The sequence below is a fragment of the Ornithorhynchus anatinus genome, chromosome X1 (genome assembly GCF_004115215.2).
Source record: "Ornithorhynchus anatinus isolate Pmale09 chromosome X1, mOrnAna1.pri.v4, whole genome shotgun sequence".
NCBI lineage: Eukaryota > Metazoa > Chordata > Mammalia > Monotremata > Ornithorhynchidae > Ornithorhynchus > Ornithorhynchus anatinus.
This window is the reverse complement of record NC_041749.1, coordinates 62,551,484-62,576,133: the sequence shown is the minus strand read 5'-3', so window position 1 is coordinate 62,576,133 and position 24,650 is coordinate 62,551,484. Positions and strand designations below refer to the sequence as shown.

At 43.4% G+C, this 24,650-nt stretch overlaps 1 protein-coding gene and 1 long non-coding RNA gene across 29 annotated transcripts in view; one reads left to right on the top strand and one right to left on the bottom strand.

Moving 5' to 3' along the window:
- Positions 1 to 1,723, bottom strand: part of MAGI1 (membrane associated guanylate kinase, WW and PDZ domain containing 1) — a 613,606-nt gene extending 611,883 nt beyond the window's left edge. For all 28 annotated transcript variants that reach the window (XM_029050061.2, XM_029050064.2, XM_029050063.2 and 25 more), the window contains exon 1: positions 808 to 1,723. In XM_029050061.2, coding sequence (XP_028905894.1) covers positions 808 to 1,111 — 304 coding nt within the window. In that variant the 5' untranslated portion in view covers positions 1,112 to 1,723. The remainder of the gene's footprint in view (positions 1 to 807) is intronic.
- LOC120638060 lies at positions 829 to 20,144 on the top strand. The gene is made up of 4 exons (XR_005659523.1): positions 829 to 876; positions 6,038 to 6,105; positions 6,237 to 6,321; positions 19,719 to 20,144. It is a non-coding gene; the product is annotated as an uncharacterized LOC120638060 (long non-coding RNA).
- Positions 20,145 to 24,650: the final 4,506 nt, after the last annotated feature.

Sequence of the window (24,650 nt, the reverse complement as noted above, 5' to 3'; positions counted from 1 at the left end):
TAGAACCCAGGTCCTTCTGACTTCCAGGCCCGTGCTCTATCCACTAGGCTACACTGCTTCTCTGTTGTTATGCACTGCTGCTTTGGGTGTCGTGTCCGGGAGGTAGCAGTCAGACAGCTTGGCGAGAAAGATCAGGAGACGCATGCGTGGGAGAGGGCAAGGGGATGAAGAAGGCAAAATCATCCGGGAGCCGACTGACCCCCATCTGTCGTTAGACGCTGGTAAGGAGGTCGGGTGACTCCTGGCTGCAGTGCCAGGACCGAGGAGCGAGGAGAAGGCGGCACAAGTTCCCAGCTGAGAGAGTCCAGTGTAGGGCCAGCCGTTCCAAACCGGGCATTCGTGGCCCGCCCCACCCCCTTGTACCCGAGGCGCCATCTACAGCTCCCCCCTTTCCCAACTTTCCTGCCGGACGAAGCGGCGACGCTAACCCGACCTAAGCAGAGATGCCCCGGCTTGCTAAAGGACTCTACGGCCGAGGCGGTAGGCGAGAGGTTGATCAGGTTTCCCTTGCATTATCCATCTTCCCAGCCCCTCGAACGGTTCTACGGTGTCCCATCCCAACCTCCCTCCTCCTCTGAGAAACCCCCAGAACAGGTGAAAACTTATTTTTCCTGAGCAGGATGCAACTCCCTCCTCGAGTTCACAATACCTCCCTGCGGGGTAACGTTACCTGGAGAGAGGGGGGGATCAGCAAGGGAGAGAGCGCTCAGGGACACCCCCCCTCCCCCCCCCATTAGCGTCTCAGTTTCCCTTTGAAAAGCCAGGAGTAAGTGTTGGGGGAGGGACTGTGGACGCGCCTGCCTTTACCTTGTCTTACGGCTTTCAAGGTGACAGACTCCTTGCAGCTGTTGATAACTCCCAGCACGTCATAGCGAGGTAAGCCCGACACCCGGATCCCTTGCACTTCCAGCAGGAGTTCTCCTTCGCTCAGTTGCCCATCGCAGTTGGAAAGCCCCGTCTGCCCCTGCTCCACTGCTCCCACGTAGGGGAACTCTCCATATTCCGCTCCCCCCAGGACCGTCAGGCACAACTCGCCCTTGGACCCCCGGCTCACGGTGCACTGATGCACCTTGGTCGTCCAGTGATTCTTCTTCTGGATCACTTTCGACATCGTGATCTGTCCCGCAAAAGTTAAAAGGAACGCGAAACAGGTGGCCCCCGGCAGCAGCAGCCCACGTCGTCGGTTGGCTCACATAAGCGTTTCCCCAAAGCTCCCCGCAAATTAAGAGTTAGAAGAAAGAAACTTTTCAGGCTCTCCTCCCAAACGTAACCACACTCAAGCCATCATAAAAAAAAAAAACTTTCTTAGCTCTTTTTCGCTCCTTCCACTCCCGGCTGCGATCTTTGTTTGCATTCCAGTCCTTTTGGATCCACGTTACACCGCTGGTTGGGTTGCCCCAATGACGAGAGTCCACTCGGGGCTGGCTTTTTTTTTTCTTTCTTACTTTAAATGCTGTACCTTCCTCTCTGACTCCTGGGCTCGCTCTTGCTCCTGGGCTGCCTCGAGGTAACAGAAAAATTGCCTTCCCTTCCTACGACTTTCCAATCTGACTTTCCAATCAATAGAAAATGATTGTCCAACATTAAAAGGTTGGAAGGAGGGAAGTAGCAGCGGTCCCTTTAAGTAGATACAAAGACTCGGCTTGTTTTGTTACATTTCATTCTATTCCGTTCTACAGCTCCTTGGTCGGCTATAGTAAACGCACGCGCATGCGTTTTGCCACCACTCTCCTTCTCTCTCTCTCCTCCCCCCCCCCCCCCCTTCCCGTTCTTCTTCTAAGAGCGAGATTCCAGTTTGCCTTCCTTCCTCTGGGTCCTAAAGTCATTCCATAGGAAACACAAGCGACCTCCTTTTCCTTGGTTTATTCCCTTCTCCCACAGATACCTCAATCCAGCAATTTTCTGAAGGGTTAAAATCTTGCCCCTATTTTTTAAAAAAAGCAAAATTAATCTGGATTTTGGTTTAATCTGAAGATGTCTGGGTGGGTGGGCTTGGATTTGCTTATCCTTCTGGACACATACTGTACTCTCTCTGTCCTAAGCTGCTTTACTGCACTAGGCTAGTGGCCAGCCCTGCTGTCAGTCACGTTGCCAGCTCTGTCTCCTTTGGACTCTGAATCAGAGGCCAACCCCGAGCTGACAGAGAGTATGGGCACAGGGAAATTAGTTTATCCAGCAGATTTTCCCAGCAGTTGGAAAGAAACTTCTCCCTTTTCACCTCTTCTGGTGAGATTATCCTAGATCAGGGTGTCGTCCAGAATAGCTAGGGAAGCTGGTCAGGGTTAGCATGTTGTTCTATCTTTCTCTCAAGAGGCACAGTTTGCCTTGGTGACAGCTTGAGCCCATCTGGGGTCCATGTGAGTGTCATGTGCTTTCCTTGTCTTAATGAACAGTTCCTTAAAGAGCTACCCCTTCTTAGGGGGCAACTTTAGTGGATGAAAAAAAAACCTCATTTTTTTGGCTAGAAATCACCCCATCATTTCTTTTGTGTGGTGCTTCCATCTTTTATTTTGAATATTTTTGAGGTGCAGATGTCTCCTTTGGACCTCTCTGAATTCTTAGGGAGCATACTTTTAATGAATCTTGGGAAATACTCCCAGAACTGGTAAGATGCTTCCTGTAAAATAGATGGGGAAGAGGACAGTGGGGCGTCCCATTCAGTCATTTGTATTTATTGAGCACTTGTGTGCAGAGCCCACAGCATATATTTGGGAGCATATGATATTAAAAAAAGTGAAAACATCCCTAACCTTGAAGACCTAATTATTTAAAAGGGAAAACATCATAACACAATTGTATACATATAGGGGGAACAGGGGCACATGATAAACCTGGTAGCAAAAATAAGCCAAAAAAGGAAAGAAAAATACAAACAAATGGAATAAACTAATATATGCATAAATGCTAAGGGTGGTAACAGGTTGAAATGACCAGGGGAAGTAGGGATTAGATGGGGAATGCTTCCTGGAGGAAGTAACCTTTCAGCACATCTTTGAGAGTGGGGTGGGCTATGGTCTGGCATATTTGAAGGAGAAGGAAGTTCTAGGCAGGGGGAAGAACATAAATAATGGGACACAGAGAAGGGAACAGATGAGAGCTAGATACAGTGAGGACCTTAGCTTGGGAGGAGTGAAGAATAATGAGCTCAGTTGTAGTGGGTGATGAGGGTGAAAGGTAAGGTGGAAACAGCTATTGGAGAGCTAGGATTCCAGTGATCAGGAGTTGCTCTTTGATAAGGACCAAATAAAACCAGTCCTGACAGTGCTGCTCCTTAATGCTCAAACTTCCAACATGAAAATGAGTCTCTACTTATGGTTTTTCTTTACTACAGGTGTCTGGCTCTACTACATTTACAAAATAGGTCCATTGTACTGTTCCACTAGAGGGGTCTCTCTTTTCTCATTCTGACTTCTGTGTCTCTCCTTGGCTCAACTTTCTGCCCTTTCTTTTGTCAAGGTCACTAAAATATCTTGAATCAGTCCTGCCCAGAGTATAGTCCTATAATATTGTACTCTCTTTGTCCCTAAGAGCATGGTCCTGGGGGTCAGGAAAAGGGAGGGTCTATCCCACTTCTGCGCCAAACCTGCTGTGACCTTTGTCGAGTCACTTTACCTATTTAAGGCTCAGTTTCCTTATCTGTAAAATAGGGATAAGAGCTATGCTTTCTCTTTGCTCTTAGGGAGCCCTGTGTGGAACAGGGACTGTATCTGACATAATTTTCTTTTTTTAAAATCTGCAACATTGCTTAGTAAATGATCACTGTTGTTTTTATTGATTATGAAGAGAGCAAAAGAGAGGAACTTTTGTAGTACAGAGAATGCTTTGGAATAAACAGTATTCCAAATGATAATTATCCCAGACTTCTTAAAATAATCTGGGAAACAGATCTAGTGTTAGGAATGGTCTCACCTGATCTTCAATATAGGATTTTTTTTAAATAATCTGGCGATTTTTAGGGTGATCTTGGAGTGATGTGTGTGTATACGATATAGAGAGAGAGCGAGAGAGAGAATTGTCATTTGTATCTGAAGCTGATGCCACTAACTGAAATTTAGCTAGAGATAGGTGTGACTATATAATAATATAGTAAATAATAATAATAGCACTTGTTAAATGCTTACTATGTACCAAGCACTGTTCTAAGTGCTGGGGAGATACAAGTTATTCATTCAATTGTATTCATTGAACACTTATTGTGTGCAGAGCACTGTACTAAGTGTTTGGGAGAGTACAGTACAACAATAAGCAGACACATTCCCTGCCCACTACGAGCTTAAAGTCTAGAGGGGGAGGCAGACATTTATATAAAAAATTACAGGCATTTATATAAATGCTGAGGGGCTGGGAGGGGGGATGAATAAAGGGAGCAAGTCAGGGCGACACAGAAGGGAGTGGGAGAAGAGGAAAGAAGGGCTTAGTCAGGGAAGGCCTCTTGGAGATGTGTCTTCAATAAGGCTTTGAAGAGGGGGAGAGTAATTGTCTGTCAGATTTAAGGAGGGAGGCCGTTTCATGCCAAAGACAGGATGTGGGTGAAGAGTCAGCAATGAGCTAAATGAGATTGAGGCACAGTGAGAAGTTTAATAATAATAATTATGGTATTTATAAAGTGCTTACTATGTGCAGAGCACTGTTCTAAGTGCTGGGGTAGACACAGGGTAATCAGATTGTTCCACGTGGGGCTCACATTTTTTTCAACCCCCATTTTTACAGATGAGGGAACTGAGGCACAGAGAAAGTAAGTGATTTGCCCAAGGTCACACAGCCGACAAGTGGCAGATCCAGGATTAGAACCCACAACCTCTGACTCCCAAGCCCGGCTCTTTCCACTAAGCCACCCTGCTTCTCTATCTTTAGATGAGCTAAGTATGTGGGCTGGGTTGCAGTAGGAGAGTAGCAAAGTGAGATAGGAGGGGGAAGATTGGACACAGATCCCTTCACACATGGGGTTCACACTTTTAATCCCCACTTTACAGATGAGGTAACTGAGCCCAGAGAAGCTATGTGACTTGCCCAATGTCACAGAGCAGGTGTGGTAGAGCCAGATTAGAACCCAGGTCCTTCTGTCTCTCAGGCCCAGGCTCTAACCGCTAAGCCTGAGATTGTAGATTATACACATGAGTGCTAATCATGGATGATGAGATGCCATAATTAGTCAAGGAATGCTTCCTGGAAGAGGTGACTTTTTAAGAAAGGAATTGAAAGTGAGAAGGAATGTGCTTTGGTGGATTTGAGGTGGGAGGGAGTTCCAGAAATGGAGGAAAGTTGTTTATAATTGGTCAGAGAAAGGAGAGTAGTGCTCTAGACTGTAAACTCGTTATGGGCAGGGAACATGTCTGCTAATTCTGTTGTATTGTACTCTCCCAAGTGCTTACTAGTAAATGCTTATGAAGTACCATTGATTGATCTGTGTATAGCTAAGATAGTTTGAGAGGAGGGAAGAGTATGAGCTGGACTGTAGTGAGTGAAGAGAGCAGAAAGGTAAGAAAGAAACAGCTGGTGGAGTGATATTGAAGGTTGTTAGCAAGTAAATCCAATCCCTTCTCCCTGGGAGTCACAAGCACCTCTAAACAGCTGCTACTCCCCTGTTGTCCAGAAATACAATAGCAGCAATGGGGTCCCATGAGGTCCTTGTGAGCCATTTCTACTTGGAAATACTCCAAGTTAAAATAGTTAGAGACTATTAACTGTCTCATTCCCTAGTGGTCTTATTGGTAAAGTTATAAAGAAAATGGGAAAGTCTTTAAAAAATGAGAAAATATGCTGTACATTTTGTACATATAAAGCACCCAGACTGCAATTCTTCTGGCACTAATTCTAAAATGGACCCTAATTGCTTTTCCTCTCCAATTAACCCAAATACTACCTCTCCCTTCCCCTCTTATTGCTCCATCAGCATCTTCTCCCTTGTTCTATCCATCACTCCTGCCCACACTTCTTGTTAACCAAATGAAATAAGCTTTTAAAGATGTGGAGGGATGCTCTGTGGTTTTACCTCAAATCTCAGTGCTTTTTTCCTTTTCACTGATGGCAAATGAAGATACCCATCCTCCAAGCCCTTCAGTTTGGAACTGAGAGCAATGGTGGGAAGCAGGAGCTGTGGTGAAGGTGAGTAATCATAGCAGGCAGAGTGCCTGCATGACCAAGTCTGGGCAGAGAATGAGTGCACCCTGGAAAACAGCCTGATGTGACTAAGAATCATCTTCACTGTCATCATTTATTTATCCTGTTATACTCAGAGCACTGGAGCACTTGGGAGACATTCAGAAATATAGGATGCAATCCCTACCCTTGGGCTCACAGTCTAATGGGGAAGACAAGCTGGTGAGTATACCGTAAGTAAAATAGTACGAGGGTAGATACGAGTAATAAATATATGTGGATATATAAATCAATAGCAGACTGAATCAGATTGAGTGCTGTGGGGCTAAGGGGAAGAAGGCTAAGGTGGGAATTAATTGGGATGTCTCCTGTAGGAGATGACTTTTGGGAAGGTGTTCAAGAAAAGGAGAAATGTGGTTTGGTAAAGTTAAAAAGAGCAGGGCGTCCCAGGCAGGGAGAAATATGTAAATAGTGTATCCAAGGTGAGAAAGTGATGAAAAGTTAGAAGATTTATTTGGGAAGAGTGAGGCTTATGAGTTGGGACATAGGTGAAGCAACGAACAGAGAGGTAAGAAGGGGGCAACTGATGAAGACTCTCGAAAGAGATGGTGAAAAGTTTTGGTTTTATCAGAAGCAATAGAGAACCATTAGAAATTTTTGAGGAGGGGAGTGATGTGCTCAGTACAGCATTTTAGAAAATAGAAATTTAGGTGTTCTTTCAAAAATAAAAGGAAGAGTGGAAAAGATGGAGACAGTGAATACTAGTGGTAGTAATAAAGGTATTTATTGAGCCTTCACTGAGTGCAGTGTACAGCACTAAGCACTTGGAAAAGTACAATAGAAGCATGAGACATATTCCCTGCCCCCAAGGAGCTTTCACTTTCCTGGGGGAAGACTTCAACCAACCAAACATATAAATGCTGTGGCAGAGTATAAATAAATCTGTCCATGTTAGAGGTGGCTGATGGGTGGATGTGACTTTGATTTGGGGAGTTAATTGGGAAAGGCTTGTTAGAAGAGATGTGGTTTTAGGAAGTCCTTGAATGTGGGGAGAGCTGTGGTGTGTCCGATTAGTAGGGAGAGGGAGTGCCAGGGTGGTGGAACAGTGTGGGTGAGGGATGAAGGCAGAGAAATAGAGAGTAAGATAATTTAGAAGGTTAGCTTGGAAGGAATCAAGAGAATGATCTGGAGGGTAGCAGGGAAAGAGAGATGGCATGTAAGATGCGGAAAGTTGGTAGAAAGACTTGAAGCCAATCATGAGGAGTTTTTGTGCAGAGGAAAATGGGAAGTCATTGGGGAGATTTAAGAATTTTGGATCTGTGAGATGAGTGATAGATTAGAGGGGGGAAAGGCTGGAGGCAGGGAGAACGGTGAGGAATTTATTACAATAGCCATGCTGTATGTGATGAGATCTTGGACTAAGGTAGTAGCAATCTGGGTGGAGAGAAATAGGTGGATAAGGGAAATGTTGTGTAGTAATAACATGTGGTATTTTGCAGTCTCGTGAATGAGGATGGACAATAGCAAAGAGTCAAGGATGAAATTCAAAGAATGGTATTTGAGTGTTTACTGTGTGTAGAGCACTATACTAAGTACTTGAGAGTACAGCACAACAGAGTTGCAAGACATGATTCCTGCCCACAAGGAGAGTACAGTCTAATAATAATAATAATAATAATGTTGGTGTTTGTTAAGCGCTTACTGTGTGCCGAGCACTGTTCTAAGCGCTGGGGTAGACACAGGGGAATCAGGTTGTCCCACGTGGGGCTCACAGTCTTAATCCCCATTTTACAGATGAGGTAACTGAGGCCCCGAGAAGTTAAGTGACTTGCCCAAAGTCACACAGCTGACAAGTGGTAGAGCCGGGGTTCGAACCCATGACCTCTGACTCCAAAGCCTGTGCTCTTTCCAGTGAGCCACGCTGCTTCCCTAGAGGAGGAGCTTAGAGCACACACTGCTGATGCAGTCTTCTGGGACAGGGAGGATGCTGGTGTCATAGAGCTGGTGGAACTGACATGAATGAACACACCATCAGCCCTCTCCATTAGTCGCAACTCCTTTGCCCACTTGTCCCTTCACTGTTCTAACCCTGCCAGTGTCCAGCTCTGTGTCACCCCTGCAATCAGTTACCTCCACTCCGATGCTCATGCCGCAGAGCACTATTGATGAAAACCCAGACACTACACCAACAGCTGCCACTTCAAATTCTCCCTCACTTGCTACAACTCTCCCCTTTCTTTTGCCGAGCAACATTACTTCTCCCTCATCAACTCCCATGCCCATTTCCCCCCTTGTTTATTCCAGATCTTTAACTGACTCCTAAGCCCCCAGTTTCTCTATCACCTTCTTTCTCCTGATGACCACCTCATCAACTATTTTGTTAATTACATTGAAAGTGTCAGGTGTGAGCTCCTCAAAGTCTTCTCATCCCCCCAACTCTCCAGTACCCATATGTCTCCTCTTTTATCCTTCCTAGGCATCTCCAAAGACATCTTTGATCAGCTTTATAAATCTACCCCTTTGATATGTGCCTCTAACCCCATTCCATCCCATTTTTTTATGGTATTTGTAAAGCACTTAATATATGCCCAGTACTGTACTAAGTGCTGAGATCCTTATCTTCCTTCCCAAACCCTGTCCTCTCCCTGATTCCTGTCACTGTGGACGGCACTACCATCCTTCCCGTCTCACTGGCCCACAACCTTAGTGTCATCCTTGACTCTGCTATCTCATTCACCCCACCCATCCAATCCATCACCAAAACCTGCCAGTCTCACCTTCACAATATCACCAAGATCCACCCTTTCCTCTCCATCCAAACTGCTACAGTGTCAGTACAAGCTCTCATAATATCCCGGCTGGATTATTGTGTCAGCCTCCTCTCTGATCTCCCATCCTCCTGCCTCTCCCCACTCCAATCTATTCTTCATTCCGCTGCCCAGATCATCTTCCTATAGAAATGCTCTGGGCATGTCACTCCCCTCCTCAAAAACCTCCAGTGGTTGCCTATCAACCTTCGCATGAAACAAAAACTCCTCACTCTTGGCTTCAGAGCTCTCCATCACCTTGCCCCCTCCTACCTCACCTCCCTTCTCTCTTTCTACAGCCCACCCAGTACATGCCGCTCCTCTGCTGCTCACCTCCTCACGGTCCCTCGTTCGTGCCTGTCCCGCTGTCGACCCCTGGCCCACGTCCTACCGCTCTCCTGGAATGCCCTCCCTCCTCACATCCGCCAAACTAACTCTCTTCCCCTCTTCAAAGCCCTACTGAGAGCTCACCTCCTCCAGGAGACCTTCCCAGACTGAGCCCTCCCTTTCCCTCTGCTCTTCCTCCCCCCTCTTCCCCCCCACCCTCTGCTCTTCCCCCTTCCCCTCCCCACAGCATTGTGCATATTTGTACATATTATTTATTACTCTATTTTATTAATGATGTGTATATATCTATGATTCTATTTATCTTGATGATATTTACATCAGACTACTTGTTTTGTTTTATGTTTTGTTTTGTTGTTTGCCTCCCCCGTTTAGACTGTGAGCCTGTTGTTGGGCAGGGACTGTCTCTATCTGTTGCCGAATTGTACATTCCAAGCACTTAGTACAGTGCCCTGAACATAGAAAGCTATCAGTAAATACAATTGAATGAATGAATGAATGGCTGAGTTAGATTTAAGTTAATCAAGTTGGACACCATCCATGTTCCACATGGGGCTCCTCTCCACCGTCATCATCATCCTCAACACCATCAGATTTGGCAGACATATTCCCTGCCCCCAACAAACACAGTCTAAAGGGAGACATGGACATTTATATAATAATAACTTTTTTAAGAAAAATGATCTGTGCCACAGAGTTAAGTATGGACTGGAGTGGGGAGAGATAGGAGGCAGAGCAGTCCACTGGGAGGCAAATATAGTAGTCAAGGCAGGATAGGATAAGTGCTTGGATCAGCATGGTTGCTGATCCAGTTTTAATCCCCATTTTACAGATGAGGTAACTGAGGAACAGAGAAGTTGTGACTTGCCCAAGGTCACGCAATAGACAAGTAGTGAAGCCGGAATTAGAACCCAGTCCTCTAACTCCCAGGCCCATGCTCTTTCCACTGGGCCATGCTGCTTCTCAAACCTGAAAACACTTCCTCTCACTGTTCTTCCTTTTAGCCACTTTGAACTGCTCATTCTCTCATGGTTTCCTCTTTCCTCCTTTCAAAAATGCTCGTTTCCCCATACCAAAAGTGCGCTCTCTGGATCCCACTGTACTCCTCCAGCTATTGCCCTATATCCTTGCTTCAGTTCCTGTCCAAACTCCTCACACAGGTTGTTTACACCCACTATCTATACTCCCTCTCCTCCAAACCCCCTTTTGACCCACTACAATCTGGTTCCCACCCCCTTCATTCCACTGGGGTATCACTCTCCAAGGTCACCAATGTTATCCTTGCCAAATGTACTAGGCTCCATTCTTTCCTAATTTGCCTTGACTTTTCAGCTTCATTTTACCCTGTAGGTCACTCACCTATCCTGGAAATGCTAGCCAATCTTTAATTTACTAAGATACTTCTCTCCTGGTTCTCCTCCTACCTCTCTGGCTGCTCATTTCCAGTCTCTTTCACTGGCTCCTCTTCTGCCTCTCACCCTCTAATTATGAGTGACCCTAAAGGTTCCTACTCATCTCTTAACACTCACTTCCTTGGAGAGTTTATCGTTATGCAGCTAACTCCCAATCTATCTTGTTAATCTGACCTCTAACCCCCTGTGCAATATTTCATTTCCTTTTGCCTCCAGTTCATCTCTACAAGGATGTCCCACTGACACCCAAGGTCAATAGGTCTAAAATGGAACTCATCTTCCCTTCCAAATCTTGTCCTCCATCTAACTTTCCCATCACAGCTGACAACACTACCATCCTCTCTTTCTCCAAAGCCTGCAACCTAAACTCCTAGCTCTTTTTCAACTCTCACATTCAATCTATGGCTAAATATAATCTTTTCTTTTCCTTCTCGACATTTCCAAGAGATGCCCCTTTATCTTCATCCAAATCTGGTACAGGCACTCATGCACTAGACTAATCATTATCAATGAGTAGTATTTATTTGTTTTATGGTACTTGTTAAATGCTTACTATGTGTCAAACCCTGTTCTAAACACTGGGGTAGGTACAAGTTAATTAGGTTGGACACAGTCCCTGTCCTGCATGAGGGCTCACAATCTTAAGTAAGAGGGACAATAGGTATTGAATCCCCATTTTATAGTTGAGGAAACTGAGGCACAGAGAAACAAGCAATTGGCAGAGCAATTGACTGAGCAGGATTAGAACCCAGGTCCTCTGACTCCCAGGCCCATGCTCTTTCCACTAAGCCACACTGCTTCTCTTCAGCACCTACTGACCTACTGACACACTATACTAAGTGCTTGGGAGAGTACAGAACAACAGCTGGTAGACTCAAGGACCTTACAATCTAGAGGAGGTGCTTACAGTCTAGTAGTAGCCTCCTCACAAGTTTCCCTGTCTCCAGCCCTTCTCGCTTCAGTCAATACCCTACTACACTGTCCAGATCCTTTTTCTAAAAGGTCATTCTGTACACATCTACCCATTTCTCAAAAACCTTCAATGGTTATCCATTCCTCTCTAGATCACATAGTCATTCCTCTCCATTACCTTTAAGGCACTCCATCATCTTTCTCCTTCCTCTTTATGAACTTTTTTGTCTCGAACTATACCCAAGCAGAAGTTCTTCATTCCTCCCAAGCACACCTTCTCACTGTGTCTGATTCTCAAGTCTCCTGCCTCTGACCCCTTGCTCACACCCTCCTTCCTCCCCAAAATTCCCTCCAACTTCAAATCCACAAGACTGCAGGTCTCCCCATCTTCAAAGCCCTTCTGGAATTCTACCTACTTTGAGGTCTTCCCTGACTAATTTTTCTTCTCCCCAGTCCATATCCTTTCTGTACATTCGCACTTCAGGATTTATGCACCCACAGCCACTGGTTGCACTTCTTATGTACTTGTTTTCCCACATATCCATCTTGCCATTCTTTTCTTTCTCCCTTATTCTGGGTCTATCTCCCTTGTTAGATTATAAATGCCTTGAGGGCAGAGATTATGTCTTCTGCCACTATTGTACTCTCTCAAGTGCAGAGTACAGTGGCCTGCACACAGTAGGTACTCAATAAATACTATCAGCTAATTGATCAGAGTGTAAAATAAGTGTAAAGTGAGAAGAAATGATTCACTGAAAAGCCTATGAGTAGAAAGTGCCTACTTATGGAGAAAGTGACATCTTCCTAAGTAAAGATTATCAATTCTAGGAGACTCTCAATCAAGCCAATTGTAATAGTGAATTCTCCTAAAGATATTCTCATCATTATCATCATCAGATTTTATTTAACACCTACTATGTCCAGAGTACTCTACTAGGTGCTTGGCCTAAATTACAAATACTCCCAGTTCTATAATAACATGTGTTTATGCAATTTGGATATAATACAGTGGAAGAATTAGCAAGGCGGTCTTCCCAAAGTAATAGCCTAGTCTGGTACAACATGATTCACAATTTAGCACAAGATCAGTGTAGGAAGAAATGACTGTGTGTGTGCCCAGTCCAAGCATGATGCTGCCATATTTCCTAACCACTGCCTCAGCCTTAGTACACTATTCCAGAGAATTCTTTGTGTTTTGCAATTTTACAGCATTTAATATAATAAAAATGAGTACCAATTATGTAAAGCTTGGTGGTGTACCTACAATGCTATAGTTATTTGGAGCAAAAATCATCAGTTATGGCTGCATCTTCAAAGCCTAACTCATTAATTCCCACTGAATCAAGAGTTACTCTAATACAATTTTCCCATAACACAAGGCTCTTCCTGAACAAAACCCCCACATTATAAATCTCCCTTTACATTTTAATTGCTTACAAGCTTCTCTGAAGCATATGTCTTTTAGTCTTACCCTGGGGATGGTACAACATTGTTTCCCAAATCTTTCCTGTTGAAACCTTTTCTGTCATTCACCAATCTACCAAACAAGTTCCTTATGTGTCTATCCACTCTTTTTAGCTAGTCATGGTCTGCCGTCTCTATTTCATCATTTAATGGGTTTCCAACTAAATGTCAAGAGTGAGATGTGAAGCTGAATTTCTAAGTATGTGACCTTTTTAGGGAGGAAATTTAGTCTGGTGGTTAGAATTCTAGATACAAATCTGCCAGTTCCTCATGAATGATTTGATGCCACTAATTTAACTTCTCCGAGTGTCGCATTTGCCATTAGTACTTTGGATAATTTAATGTTTTACCAGAGTAGGATAAGGACTCTCCATCATAGTCACCAAGAAGATTGATTCAATGATAGATTTACTTACAAGGACGTGGCTTTTGGTGGTGGAAAGAAAGGACACACAATGGAGATGTTAAGATTTGTAACTCTGGCCTATGGATGACATATTTTTAAATCACCTCTGGATTAATTTCAAATATTTAGGAAGATCTTGTCTGTGAGATGCAGTAGAAGTATACAGGTTCCTTACAACAATGACTAATAATGGTGTTTAGATGGTGTTTGAACAGTAGCAGCAACTTCTAAACACCTCAGCAAAATGTGACCCTTTCATGTAGATGTTCTAACTAGGGGGAAAAAATAATCCACTTCCCAAAACAGATTCTATCAATCAATGGTATTTGAGTGCTTAGTGGATGATTATAACACAGTTTGTAGACACATTCCCTGTCCACAACAAGCTTGCAGTCTAGAGGAGGAGACAGACATGAACATAAATATATAAATTATGGATATTCATTTAATCGTATTTATTGAGCATTTACTGTGTGCAGAGCGCGGTACTCAGTGCTTGGGAAAGTACAATACATCAATAAACAGTGACATTCCCTGCCCGCAATGAGCTTACAGTCTAGAGAGATATAATCATAAATGTTGTGGGGCTGAGGGAGGGGTGAATAAAGGTGCAAATCCAAATGCACGGATGACTCACAAGGGAGTGGGAGAAGAAGAAATGAGGGCTTAGTCAGAGAAGGCCTCTTGGAGTAGGTGGGCCTTCAGGAAGGTTTTGAAAGTGGGGAGAGTGATCTTCCTTAGACTATTAAGAGGGAGCTTACAAGTAAATATGTGACTCAGATAAATTTTTTAAACCAAATATTTTAGGCTTCTTTCCTTCTGAAATTTTCCCATATCAACGACAACAACAAAACCAAAAAACAAGCCTTGCCTACAGAGCTGAAACCTGAAGCTGAGCCTGGATGTTAAAATACGAGAAACACAATTGAATATATAGTAACTATGAAATGGAGTTTGATAACTACTTAGTTCTATATCCTGACCTGGAGAGCATACATTTTGACTTTGATCTTCCTTTAAGACTTTCATCTGAGGAGCATTAAATATGAGTTCTTTGTGTCTTCAAGACACTAGTCACAAAACTGTCACTAGAATAAGGAAGAGTGCTTTCTGTCTTCAACTTTTCTGGGTTATGAACATTGACAGGTCAACAATGTTTCTATGCTTTTAAGTCCTAGGTACACCTAAGATAGCATTGGAGAGCTGCAATAATGAAACCCTGCTTTCTCCAACCCTATCAATGCAGCAAAGGATGATCTGGCATAGTAATACCTAGGAAAGGAGCCCTAAGAGCAGGAACTAAATCTGGGACTGGTTCCATAGCTCACTTCCTAAGGGTAAATGTAGACTGAAGTCTGGAGGACTGAGAAATAGTCAGTCTTGGAACCTCAGGCACTGAGAAGGGTTACAGAACCAAGGGATGTGCAATCATTTTAAATATTGATCTCCCTCAGGATTTTTTAAAGGGCTGTGAGTATGTGTGAAATATAGGATCATTTGAATTTATTAGTATAATTTGTATATAATTATCAATAACATAAAGTTTCTTCCCATATAACTTTCAAATCTTTAAAATAAGTATTATTACCTTTAACAGGAGTGACTCAGATCTCCTATAATTGGACATTCTTGCAAAACCCCACATTAAGGAAAACCTGTACTGTAGTGCTCATTCATTCTATCCAATGCGTGTGCATTCTGCTGACACCATGACATGTTGTAGCCAAATAGGCTTGCGTTGTTGTTGAACATTTCTTAGTTCTCTCACAGAGTTCTAGTCAAAATGCTTAGTGAAAACACGTTATGGCAGAACTATTTTCACTCTGCAGTTGTTTCCTGTTACTTCTTACCCCTTCTCACTTCCCTTCCCTTACCAGTGAGCCAGATTCTTTATAACAAAAGTGAATATTAGAGATGGGAAAGATAATCCATTAATCAATCAATCAATCCTTCTTGCCAAATCCAATGGCCTCTACTCCATCCTAATCCTCCTCGATCTCTCAGCTGCCTTCGACACTGTGGAACATCCCCTTCTCCTGGAAACATTATCCAAACTAGGCTTCACTGACTCTGTCCTGTCCTCGTTCTCCTCTTAACTCTCTGATCATTCATTCTCAATTTCCTTTATAGGCTCCTCCTCTGCCTCCCACTCCTTAACTGTGGGGGTTCCTAGAGGTTCAGTTCTGGGTCTTCTTCTATTCTCCACTTACACTCACTCCCTTGAAGAACTTATTTGCTTCCATGGCTTCAACTACCACCTCTATGAGGATGATAACCAAATCTACAACTCCAGCCATGATGTATCTCCCTCTCTCCAGTCACACATCTCCTTCTGCCTTCAAGACATCTCTATTTGGATGTCCCCCTGTCACCTCAAGCTTAACATGTTCAAAACAGAGCTCCTTTTCTTCCCACCCAAACCCTGTCCTCCCCCTGACTTTCCCATCAATGTAGATGGCACCACCATCCTTCCTGTCTCACAAGCCCGTAACCTTGGCATTATCCTTGACTATTTGTCATTCAACCCACATATTCAAACCATCACTAAATCCTATCATTCCCACATTCACAGCATCACTAAAATCTGCCCTTTCCTCTCCATCCAAACTGCTACCATGTTAATACAATCACCCATCCTATCCTTCCTGGATTACTGTATCAACCTCCTAGCTGACCTCCCAGCCTCCTGTCTCTCCCCACTCCAGTCCATACTTCACTCTGCTGCCTGGATCATTTTCCTACGAAAACGTTCAGGACATGTCACTCCCCTCCTCAAAAACCTCCAGTGGTTGCCTATCAACCTTCGCACAAAACAAAAACTCCTCACTCTTGGCTTCAAAGCTCTCCATCACCTTGCCCCCTCCTACCTCACCTCCCTTCTCTCTTTCTACTGCCCACCCCGTACACTCCACTCCTCTGCTGCTCACCTCCTCACAGTCCCCCGTTTGCGCCTGTCCCGCCGTCGACCCCTGGTCCACGTCCACTGCTGTCCTCGAATGCCCTCCCTCCTCACATCCGCCAAACTAACTCTCTTCCACACTTCAAAGCCCTACTGAGAGCTCACCTTCCCAGACTGAGCCCCCCTTTCCCTCTGCTCCTTCTCCCCTCCCCTTCTCCCCTACCCTCTGCTCTTCCCCCTTCCCCTCCCCTCAGCACTGTGCTTATTTGTATATAGTATTTATTACCCTATTTATTTTGTTAATGGGGTGTATATCTCCATGATTCTATTTGTCTTGATGATATTGCCTTGTTTTGATTTGTTTTGCTTTGCTGTCTGTCTCCCCCGTTTAGACTGTGAGCCCGTCATTGGACAGGGATTGTCTCTCTCTGTTGCCGAATTGTACATTCCAAGCTCTTAGTACAGTGCTCTGCCCATAGTAAGCGCTCAATAAATACTATTGAATGAATGAATGAATAGTGCTAACTTTCTCACTGTGCCTCGATCTTGCCTGTTTCACCACTGACCCCTGGCCCACGTCCTGTCTTTGGCCTGGAATGCCCTCCTTCCTCAAATCCGCTAGACAATTACTCTCCCCGCCTTCAAAGCCTTATTGAAGGCACATCTCCTCCAAGAGGCCATCCCAGACTAAGCCCCACTTTTCCTCATCTCCCACTCCCTTCTGCATCACCCTGACTTGTTCCCTTTGCTCTTCCCCTCCTCAGCTCCACAACACTTATGTACATATCTGTATTTTTATTTACTTGTATTGACATCTGTCTTCACCCCTCTAGACTGTAAGCTCATTGTCAGCAGGGAATGTGTCTGTTTATTGTTATATTGTACTCTCCCAAGCACTTAGTACAGGGCTCTGCACACAGTAAGAGCTCAATAAATGCGATTGAATGAATGAATGAATCAATGGTATTTACTGAGCACTTATTGTGCGGAGAACACTGTACTAAGCGTTTGGGAGAGTACAATATAACAGATTTGGTAGACATTTCCCTGCCCACAGACTGAAGGAGACAGCCCATTAAACCCCCCTCCCCAAATTATTACTCTAACTTTTTCATGGTAATAGAACCTAAAATCGAATGCAGTGGTGATTTAGACTCCCAACCATTTGTTTTTGCTTTGTAAATAATCTTAAATTTCCAGTAGCCCAGCAGTGACCTATATTTGTGTTAATAAAGTACTCTATAATTGCATATAAATGCCGATCTGGATTGACTCTAAAACTCTCATGGGAATACTCAATAAGAGAATGAAGGGAAAGGAAGAGAAGTAGAGTTTCAGAACTAAAAGACTACTTAAATTCCATCTACTGCCTGCCTCTAAATGGCTCTGAGTGCTCCATGCTTGCTTCAAGCTCACAGCTAGAGCTGCTTGGAGCCAGAGACAGCCCACACTGGTCACAAAGTTACTGACCCACTGGACTTTTCCTGATATCCTTCTGGTGGATTAGTTGTTCCCTGTTATGTATGTGGAATCAATCAATTGATGGTATTTATTGAGTGCTTATTGTATGCAGAGCACTGTAAAAACCACTTGGGAGAGTATAATACAACAGATTTGGCAGACACTATTCCGGCCTACAAGGAGCTCACAGACTATGGGCCAAGGCAGTCATTAAATATAGAATATATACAGTATAGAATCAAACCCAGAAGCTTTCATTTAAAATAGTTTAAATCTAGTCATAGGCTTGAACTGAGTCTGCCCAAGAATATAGGGCTGTATTTTCCCGAGTTAAGTGCACCAAATGGTAGATTGCTTTCACCTGGGATGACAGCAAAATGTAAATATGAGCCTCAAATTAGAGGCCTTCCTCAAGGGCTCATAGCGTCCTCTAATTTATTTTAACAATATTTTAAAAGGTAAGAGATGAAGTTCAGTTTTATAATCATATTATGTTACTCAGAGATCTGTTAAATAGGGCCATTAATAGACTACTGCATTGTGGTTAAAGTCACGCACAATGTGAATATAAAGCTTCCTCATCTTGTCTCAGAGTGTAACAAGAAAACAATAGGTAGTATATTTCTGGTTCAAATGGCCCAGACCAATTAGTTAGCTCATGTTGAAAGAGATATTGCCCCTTTGGAAATATGCCTCCTTGGAATTGTAATTCCCTAGGATGAAAGAGCACCAAAAATCTTGCTCATAGTACAAAATAGTAAAAGAGCAAAAATAATAATAATGAACCACAGCTGGCCCTTTATATATCTGTGGGTTTTCCCAATCGCTTTCATTAGTTTTTCCTCACAATGTTCCCATGTGGCATGTTAGCATTAAATTAGTTGATTTTCTTATGATCTCATAAGAAGTTGATGGCAGAGCTAGAATTGCAACTGAGGTACACTGAGTTTCTGCTCTGCATTTTCTAGTTTGGATCACTGATACAGCTGGCAGCCAAATTGAAAATATCATAGTTCTTTATTTAAATACTACACTGGCTTTAAGGGAAGGTAAGAACTACTGAGCTGGGTCTGTGCATCAGTTTATGCTACAAAGTGACTTGGACTTGTTTCACTTCTCCAATTATGAAAATGTGTATCTTTTTGAAACTTTTATGATATGAAAGGGGAGGGAGTTCCAGGTCTTAGGGAGAATGTGGGTAAGGGCTTGGTGGCAGGATAAATAAGTTAGAGGTAAAGAAGGTAGCTTAGGGTTAGTGGAGCCGAGTGTGTGGGTTGGGTTGAACTAGAAGATCAGAGAGGCAAAAGTAGGAGGAGAAGAGCAGATTGAGTACTTTAACGCTGATAATAAGGTGGTTTTGTTGGACAAGGAGGTAGATGGGTTTTTGAGGGGTGGGGTGATATGAACTGAATGTTTTTTTGAGAAAGATGATCCGTGCAGCAGAGTTAAGGACCACAAAGGATTCCCCAGGTTGTAGAAAATCCCCCTTCCACAGAGATAGACAAATGCTTCTGTGCTTTGTAATTGACTCACTTTATTTCCAGCCAAAGATCACAGGCTGAAATTGATGGGTGGAGTCTTCACCCCCACACACACACCCCTCTCACTCCCCCACCCCCACTGCCCCGAGATAACTAGACCTAGTGCTTCTTTCCTTCTCTTTGAAGGTGAGTAACCTATGATACCAAATGACTGCTATGTCTTCATGCATTTGCTATGGAACCTTCCAGTTGATTTATGGAACAGAACAGTATCCCAAATATCCCCCCAAAGGGCCTTATAAAGTTCCTTTAAGGTTTTTTAACCTGTGATATGGCAGAAGAAGGAGAAAAATGAAACTTTTCGTGAGACAGAAGAAGATGGTGGATAGAAATTCTTCTGAATGCCACATAATGATTTCTATATATAATTAGGTCATAAATCATTATTTACCTGGCTTGCTGGAAACACACCCACTGACCTCTGTCTCCCTGGTAAGTAAGAAAGGTCAGTATGAGCTCCAGTTTATTCTTTCTGTACTGTAAAACTGCTGTCTCCTTCTCCTTGGGTGTTTTTTCTATCCATCAATGAGAACCAACCAAGGCAGATACCTACTAACCCTATCCTCTTCCATCACACTCTTGCATACTTTCTCCCTTTCTCCCCCTCTCTTTCTCCCTCTCTTTCTTTGTCTTTCTCTCTGTCATTCTCTTTCTCTTTATTTCTCTGTCCTTCCCTCTCTATTCAGTGTGTACTCTACCGTTTTCATGTGATTCAGTATCTAGGCTCAGGTCAAAGAAAGTCTAACTGCTGTAACTTCAGAGTTGTGGGGAGATGAGGTCTGGGGAGATAAATTAGGACCTGGTCATTTGGTTGAGTGATTTTTTTTTTTACAGTAGCAGTGTGAGTTTTGGCTACGGTCATGTTAACTGCCCCTTTGGAAGGGTTCCTAGCTTCCACTGCAGAAGCCTTCTCCTGCAGTTCAAATATGAGAAACTTGAATTTAGCTTTTCTCTTTTTCTTTCAGATTAAACTAGAATTCTTCTGTCTGATGATTTTTAGACAATGTCTGGAGCAACATTTTCCCTCCACCATTATCAATGGTCATTCTGTCTTCACAAAGGGCCGGAAGGATTGGAACAACTGTTATTGGTTTAGACTTTTCAATTCCTGAGAGTTAGCCACCCCTGACCTATCAGTATGAACTCAAAAATCGAAACACAATGTGATTGACTTGTCTCATTCATGCTGTCAAACTAACGATGCATCAATCAATAGTATTTATTGAGCACTGCTTGTATGCCATTGTGTGAGGTGCATGGGAGAGAAGAATACAGTAGAGTTGGTAGACATGTTCCCTGTTCACAAGGAACTAACAGTTTAGATGGGGAGACCAACATTAAAATAAATTACTGATAGGGGAATGGGAGAGTATAAGGATATGTACATAAGTGCATCTAATGACAACGAACATCATTGGTGGGGCTTTCATTTTTCACTTATTAAAACTTCCTTGTGTGTGACTTGCATCTCTTCGATATTGGATTTGTGTATCTAAACTGCATTGTTGACCAACTACCACATTTTCAATCAACTGCATCATTGGAACTCTATGTAACTAACTGACCTAAAACTTGGGGGATGCATTTAGTTTAGGATGCATTTATACTCTGGTAGTGAACCACTAACTTAGATTTGGAGGAAGAAACATTATTAAAGAACTGGACTTTAGCTTAAGGCTGGAGAAAAAAATGGTTCCGTGTAAAAGCAGTTTCCTTGGGCTAATACAGCTGATTGACATTTCCCCAGTCAAATGGGTGGTGTAATGAACCCATCAGTCAGTTTACTGTTGATTTAAAAGAAAGAGAATATTTTTATTTTGGGAATGATCCACTAGTATTTCATTATCATTCAGCTATTGTATAGGTCACATGGAGAGTTTTTAAAAAATGGGACTTTTCAAGACAACCATGGTAGAAGCAAAGAGGGACCTGAAATCCCACAGATATTCAGAGCTAATGCCAGAAACCTGGAAATTATGGGTTTTGTCCAGTGGCTCTGAGAGCTGCCCTTAATTCCATTGCAGAACTGTTGTTTCCACCTCAAGTTGGGTTGGCTAGGTAGGTTGGTCACTTCCTACCCTGCCTCTCAACTCCCTGGGTGTCGGTGACTTACTCTGACAAAGGTGGGAAAACTTCTTGAAAGGGCCCCCAGATGAACGGGCTCAATGAGGCAATGCCTTTTTGTCTTCTAGATCATTCCAACTCTGTGTGTGTGTGTGTGTGTGTGTGTGTGTGTGTGTGTGTGGTATTTTTGTCAGATGGAATGTTAGTAAGAAATATATCATCCTAGAGCAATTGATTTTTTTACAAAATACATACTTGGATAATTTTTATATGTATATATATATATATATTTATCACTGCCAACTAATGGAACACCTGCAATGATCTCCAAAAATGAAAAAATTTATAGTTCCTCTGAGAGAATGCCAGCCTCAGATTTATTGCCTGTCACTGGACCATCCTGTACCTTAAACTAAGATTTAGCAAACATCTTGGGAACAGTTATGAGGCTTGTAAATTTTATGTGTGCTAATTCATTGCTGCAACATTGCTTCTATTGCAGCTTTCTGGAATAACAAACAACTTGAATTTCTTATTGTGCCTTTCACCCTGGAGGATACTAAAGCTGTTTACCAACCCTGCGCACAGGATTGACTTTGTCCGCGAGTTAAATGTAGCTCCTGCCTTTGCAAAGCTTTAGCACATCCAAAAATAAAGTATCATCAACAAATAGAGGTGGAGTATTTTGTGGTCTGGAAATTGTAATCTGATAGCTCATCAGTGACTGAAATCACACATCTCATTTCAGCGGTAGGTAAAGAAAAGGCCCACAGAGTTGTTGAACTTTGAGAAAATAGTTAACGATACTCAAAGGAGCAGGAGAGTATGTTTTCAAGTTTTGCTGTAAATATACATATATATATATGATAGCTGAGCATGCAGTGGACAGACCAGCCTGGTGTGCAGTAATCGGGAGCTGAGTTGCTCTCCTTTAACAAAGGCTTTTCAAAGATCAGGATGCCAAGAGGCAGTCTCAAAAACAGATAGATCCTGTACAAGACAAACTCATTAATGCAGCAAGGATCTAGCCTTCCCGTGCAAATAGTGTGAGAGGATGTGTGTGTGTGTCTTTTCAGTCACATTTTCACAAGTGTATAGGATCTTTCCATCAGCAGGATCATCTTCGAAAGTGAAGGACAGTGATATAAATACATGTGTATGTGTGTTTGTGTGAACAGGAGCTATTTGACCCATGGGTTAAGCTTCTAATATATCATTTTGTAAGTTCACACTAAGCAGCACTGTAGCCTTATTCTGTCCTCTGGAGCTGCCTTCAGAGTGCTGTCACAAAGTATCCAGCAACTACAATAGAAAGCCTGTTTGGAAATATGTAGAGCTTCTCACAGTTTCTGCCTTTTGGGTACTAGGAGGTCATGAATGTTACTGGTGTGATTCTTGGATTTTGGGTTGAATGATGTTAAAAGGGCACATTTGTTTCACAACTATCAGTACGGGCTGAACATTTTTGGATCAAATAAACTATTCCCATGCTTCAAAATTCACTTCCCACCAATCTCCAACTCCTTACTGCATGCACAGTCGTATAACTTTGGTAGGCTGCTGTCCCTTTAAGGCTCCCCTCTCCCCACTGAGAGCTGGAAAAGGAAAAAGTAATTTATTGTACAGAGGGATTTTTGGTAGGGTTTGGAGATTTGCAAGCTGCCTGGGAGTGGGGAGAAAGTTTTCCCAGGAAGAGGATAGTGAGAGACAGAGTCTGAGGTAAGGAGAAACAACCAAGTGCCAACTGCTAATGGACTGAAAGCGTCCTAAATTTCTGATGGTTGAGAGGAAGGTGAAAAAAGACCCCAGGATGGAAAAGGTTGTGTCTGCTAGCTAATATTCCTGGTTTTCCTTCTTGCTTATGAAAGAGGTCAGAAGCAGCTGGAGAGACTGCAAAGCTGCTGCTGCTTCTACCCTCTCTGAAATAAAAGGACAGGGGTGAAAAGGAAATAAATCGGCAAAGCTATACCTGGAGTCCTGTTACTGAACTTCTAAACCAAAGCTAGTGTTCATGGTTTATGTTCTGGAAGGGTTGGTGCAAGTAGTTTGGTGGCCCAGGAAGGTTGATACTTGGGAGCCTCAGGCCAGAGGGATTAGGAGCCGAGGTTTAAGGCACAAACCTACCTGGCACTTTAATACTTCTGGTTTTTGTTTTGGGGGTTTTTTGCAGGGGTTAATGGTATTTGTTAAGAGCTTACTGTGTCCCAGGCACTGTACTAAGCACTCAGGTAGATTCATTTATTAATCATATTTATTGCAAACTTACTGTGTGTAGAACCCTGTACTAAGCACTTGGGAGAGTACAACAATAAACAGACACATTCCCTGCCCACAACAAGCTTACAGTCTAGAGGGGGATAGATTGGCATTAATACAAATAAATTACAGATATGTACAAAAGTTGCTGAGGGGCTGGGACGGGATGAAGAAAGGGGGCAAGTCAGGGTGATGCAGGAGGGAGAAGGAAAAGAGGAAAGGAGGGGCTTAGGGAAGGCCTCTTGGAGGAGATGTGCCTTCAGTAAGGCTTTGAACGGGAGGAGATTAATTGCCTGTTGGATTTGAAGAGGAAGAGCATTCTAGGCCAGAAGCAGGATGTGGGCAAGCAGTCAGGGGTGAAATAGACAAGATCGAGGCACAGTGAGAAGGTTATTAGAGGAGGGAAGTGTACGGACAGGGTTGTAGTAGAAGGTGAGGCAGGAGGGGGCAAGGTGATTGAGTGCTTTAAAGATACAAGCTATATACAAGCTAATCGGGTTGGACATAGTCCATGTCCCTCATGGGGCTCACAGTATTAATCCCCATTTTACAAATGAGGTGAGGCACAGAAAATTTAAGTGATTTGCCCAAGGTCAGACAGCAGACAAGCGGCAGAACCACAATTAGAACCCAGGTCCTTCTAACTCCCAGGCCCATAAACTGTCCCTTTCCAGCATCAATCCTGGGAGTCTGTGGTTCCACAGGCTCCCAGCAGAATGGGACTCTTGCAGCAGAAAGTAGTTCCACTTTCCCAACCGCCCTCACTATCTGTCATACCCTAGAGCTGTGGGTGCTTATAAAATGCAGGTTGGAAGGAGCTACTAGACAAACGGCTGCGCACTTGGGTGTTCTGGGAGAAGTAGGAAGACCCCATAGGGACTCATCTACTTGCAGAGGTGAGGGAATGAGCCAAGAAATGTCAGACTCCTCAAATTGGTGGCCCCAGGCAACCACCTCTTTTGATCACCCCTAAAACCAGCTCTG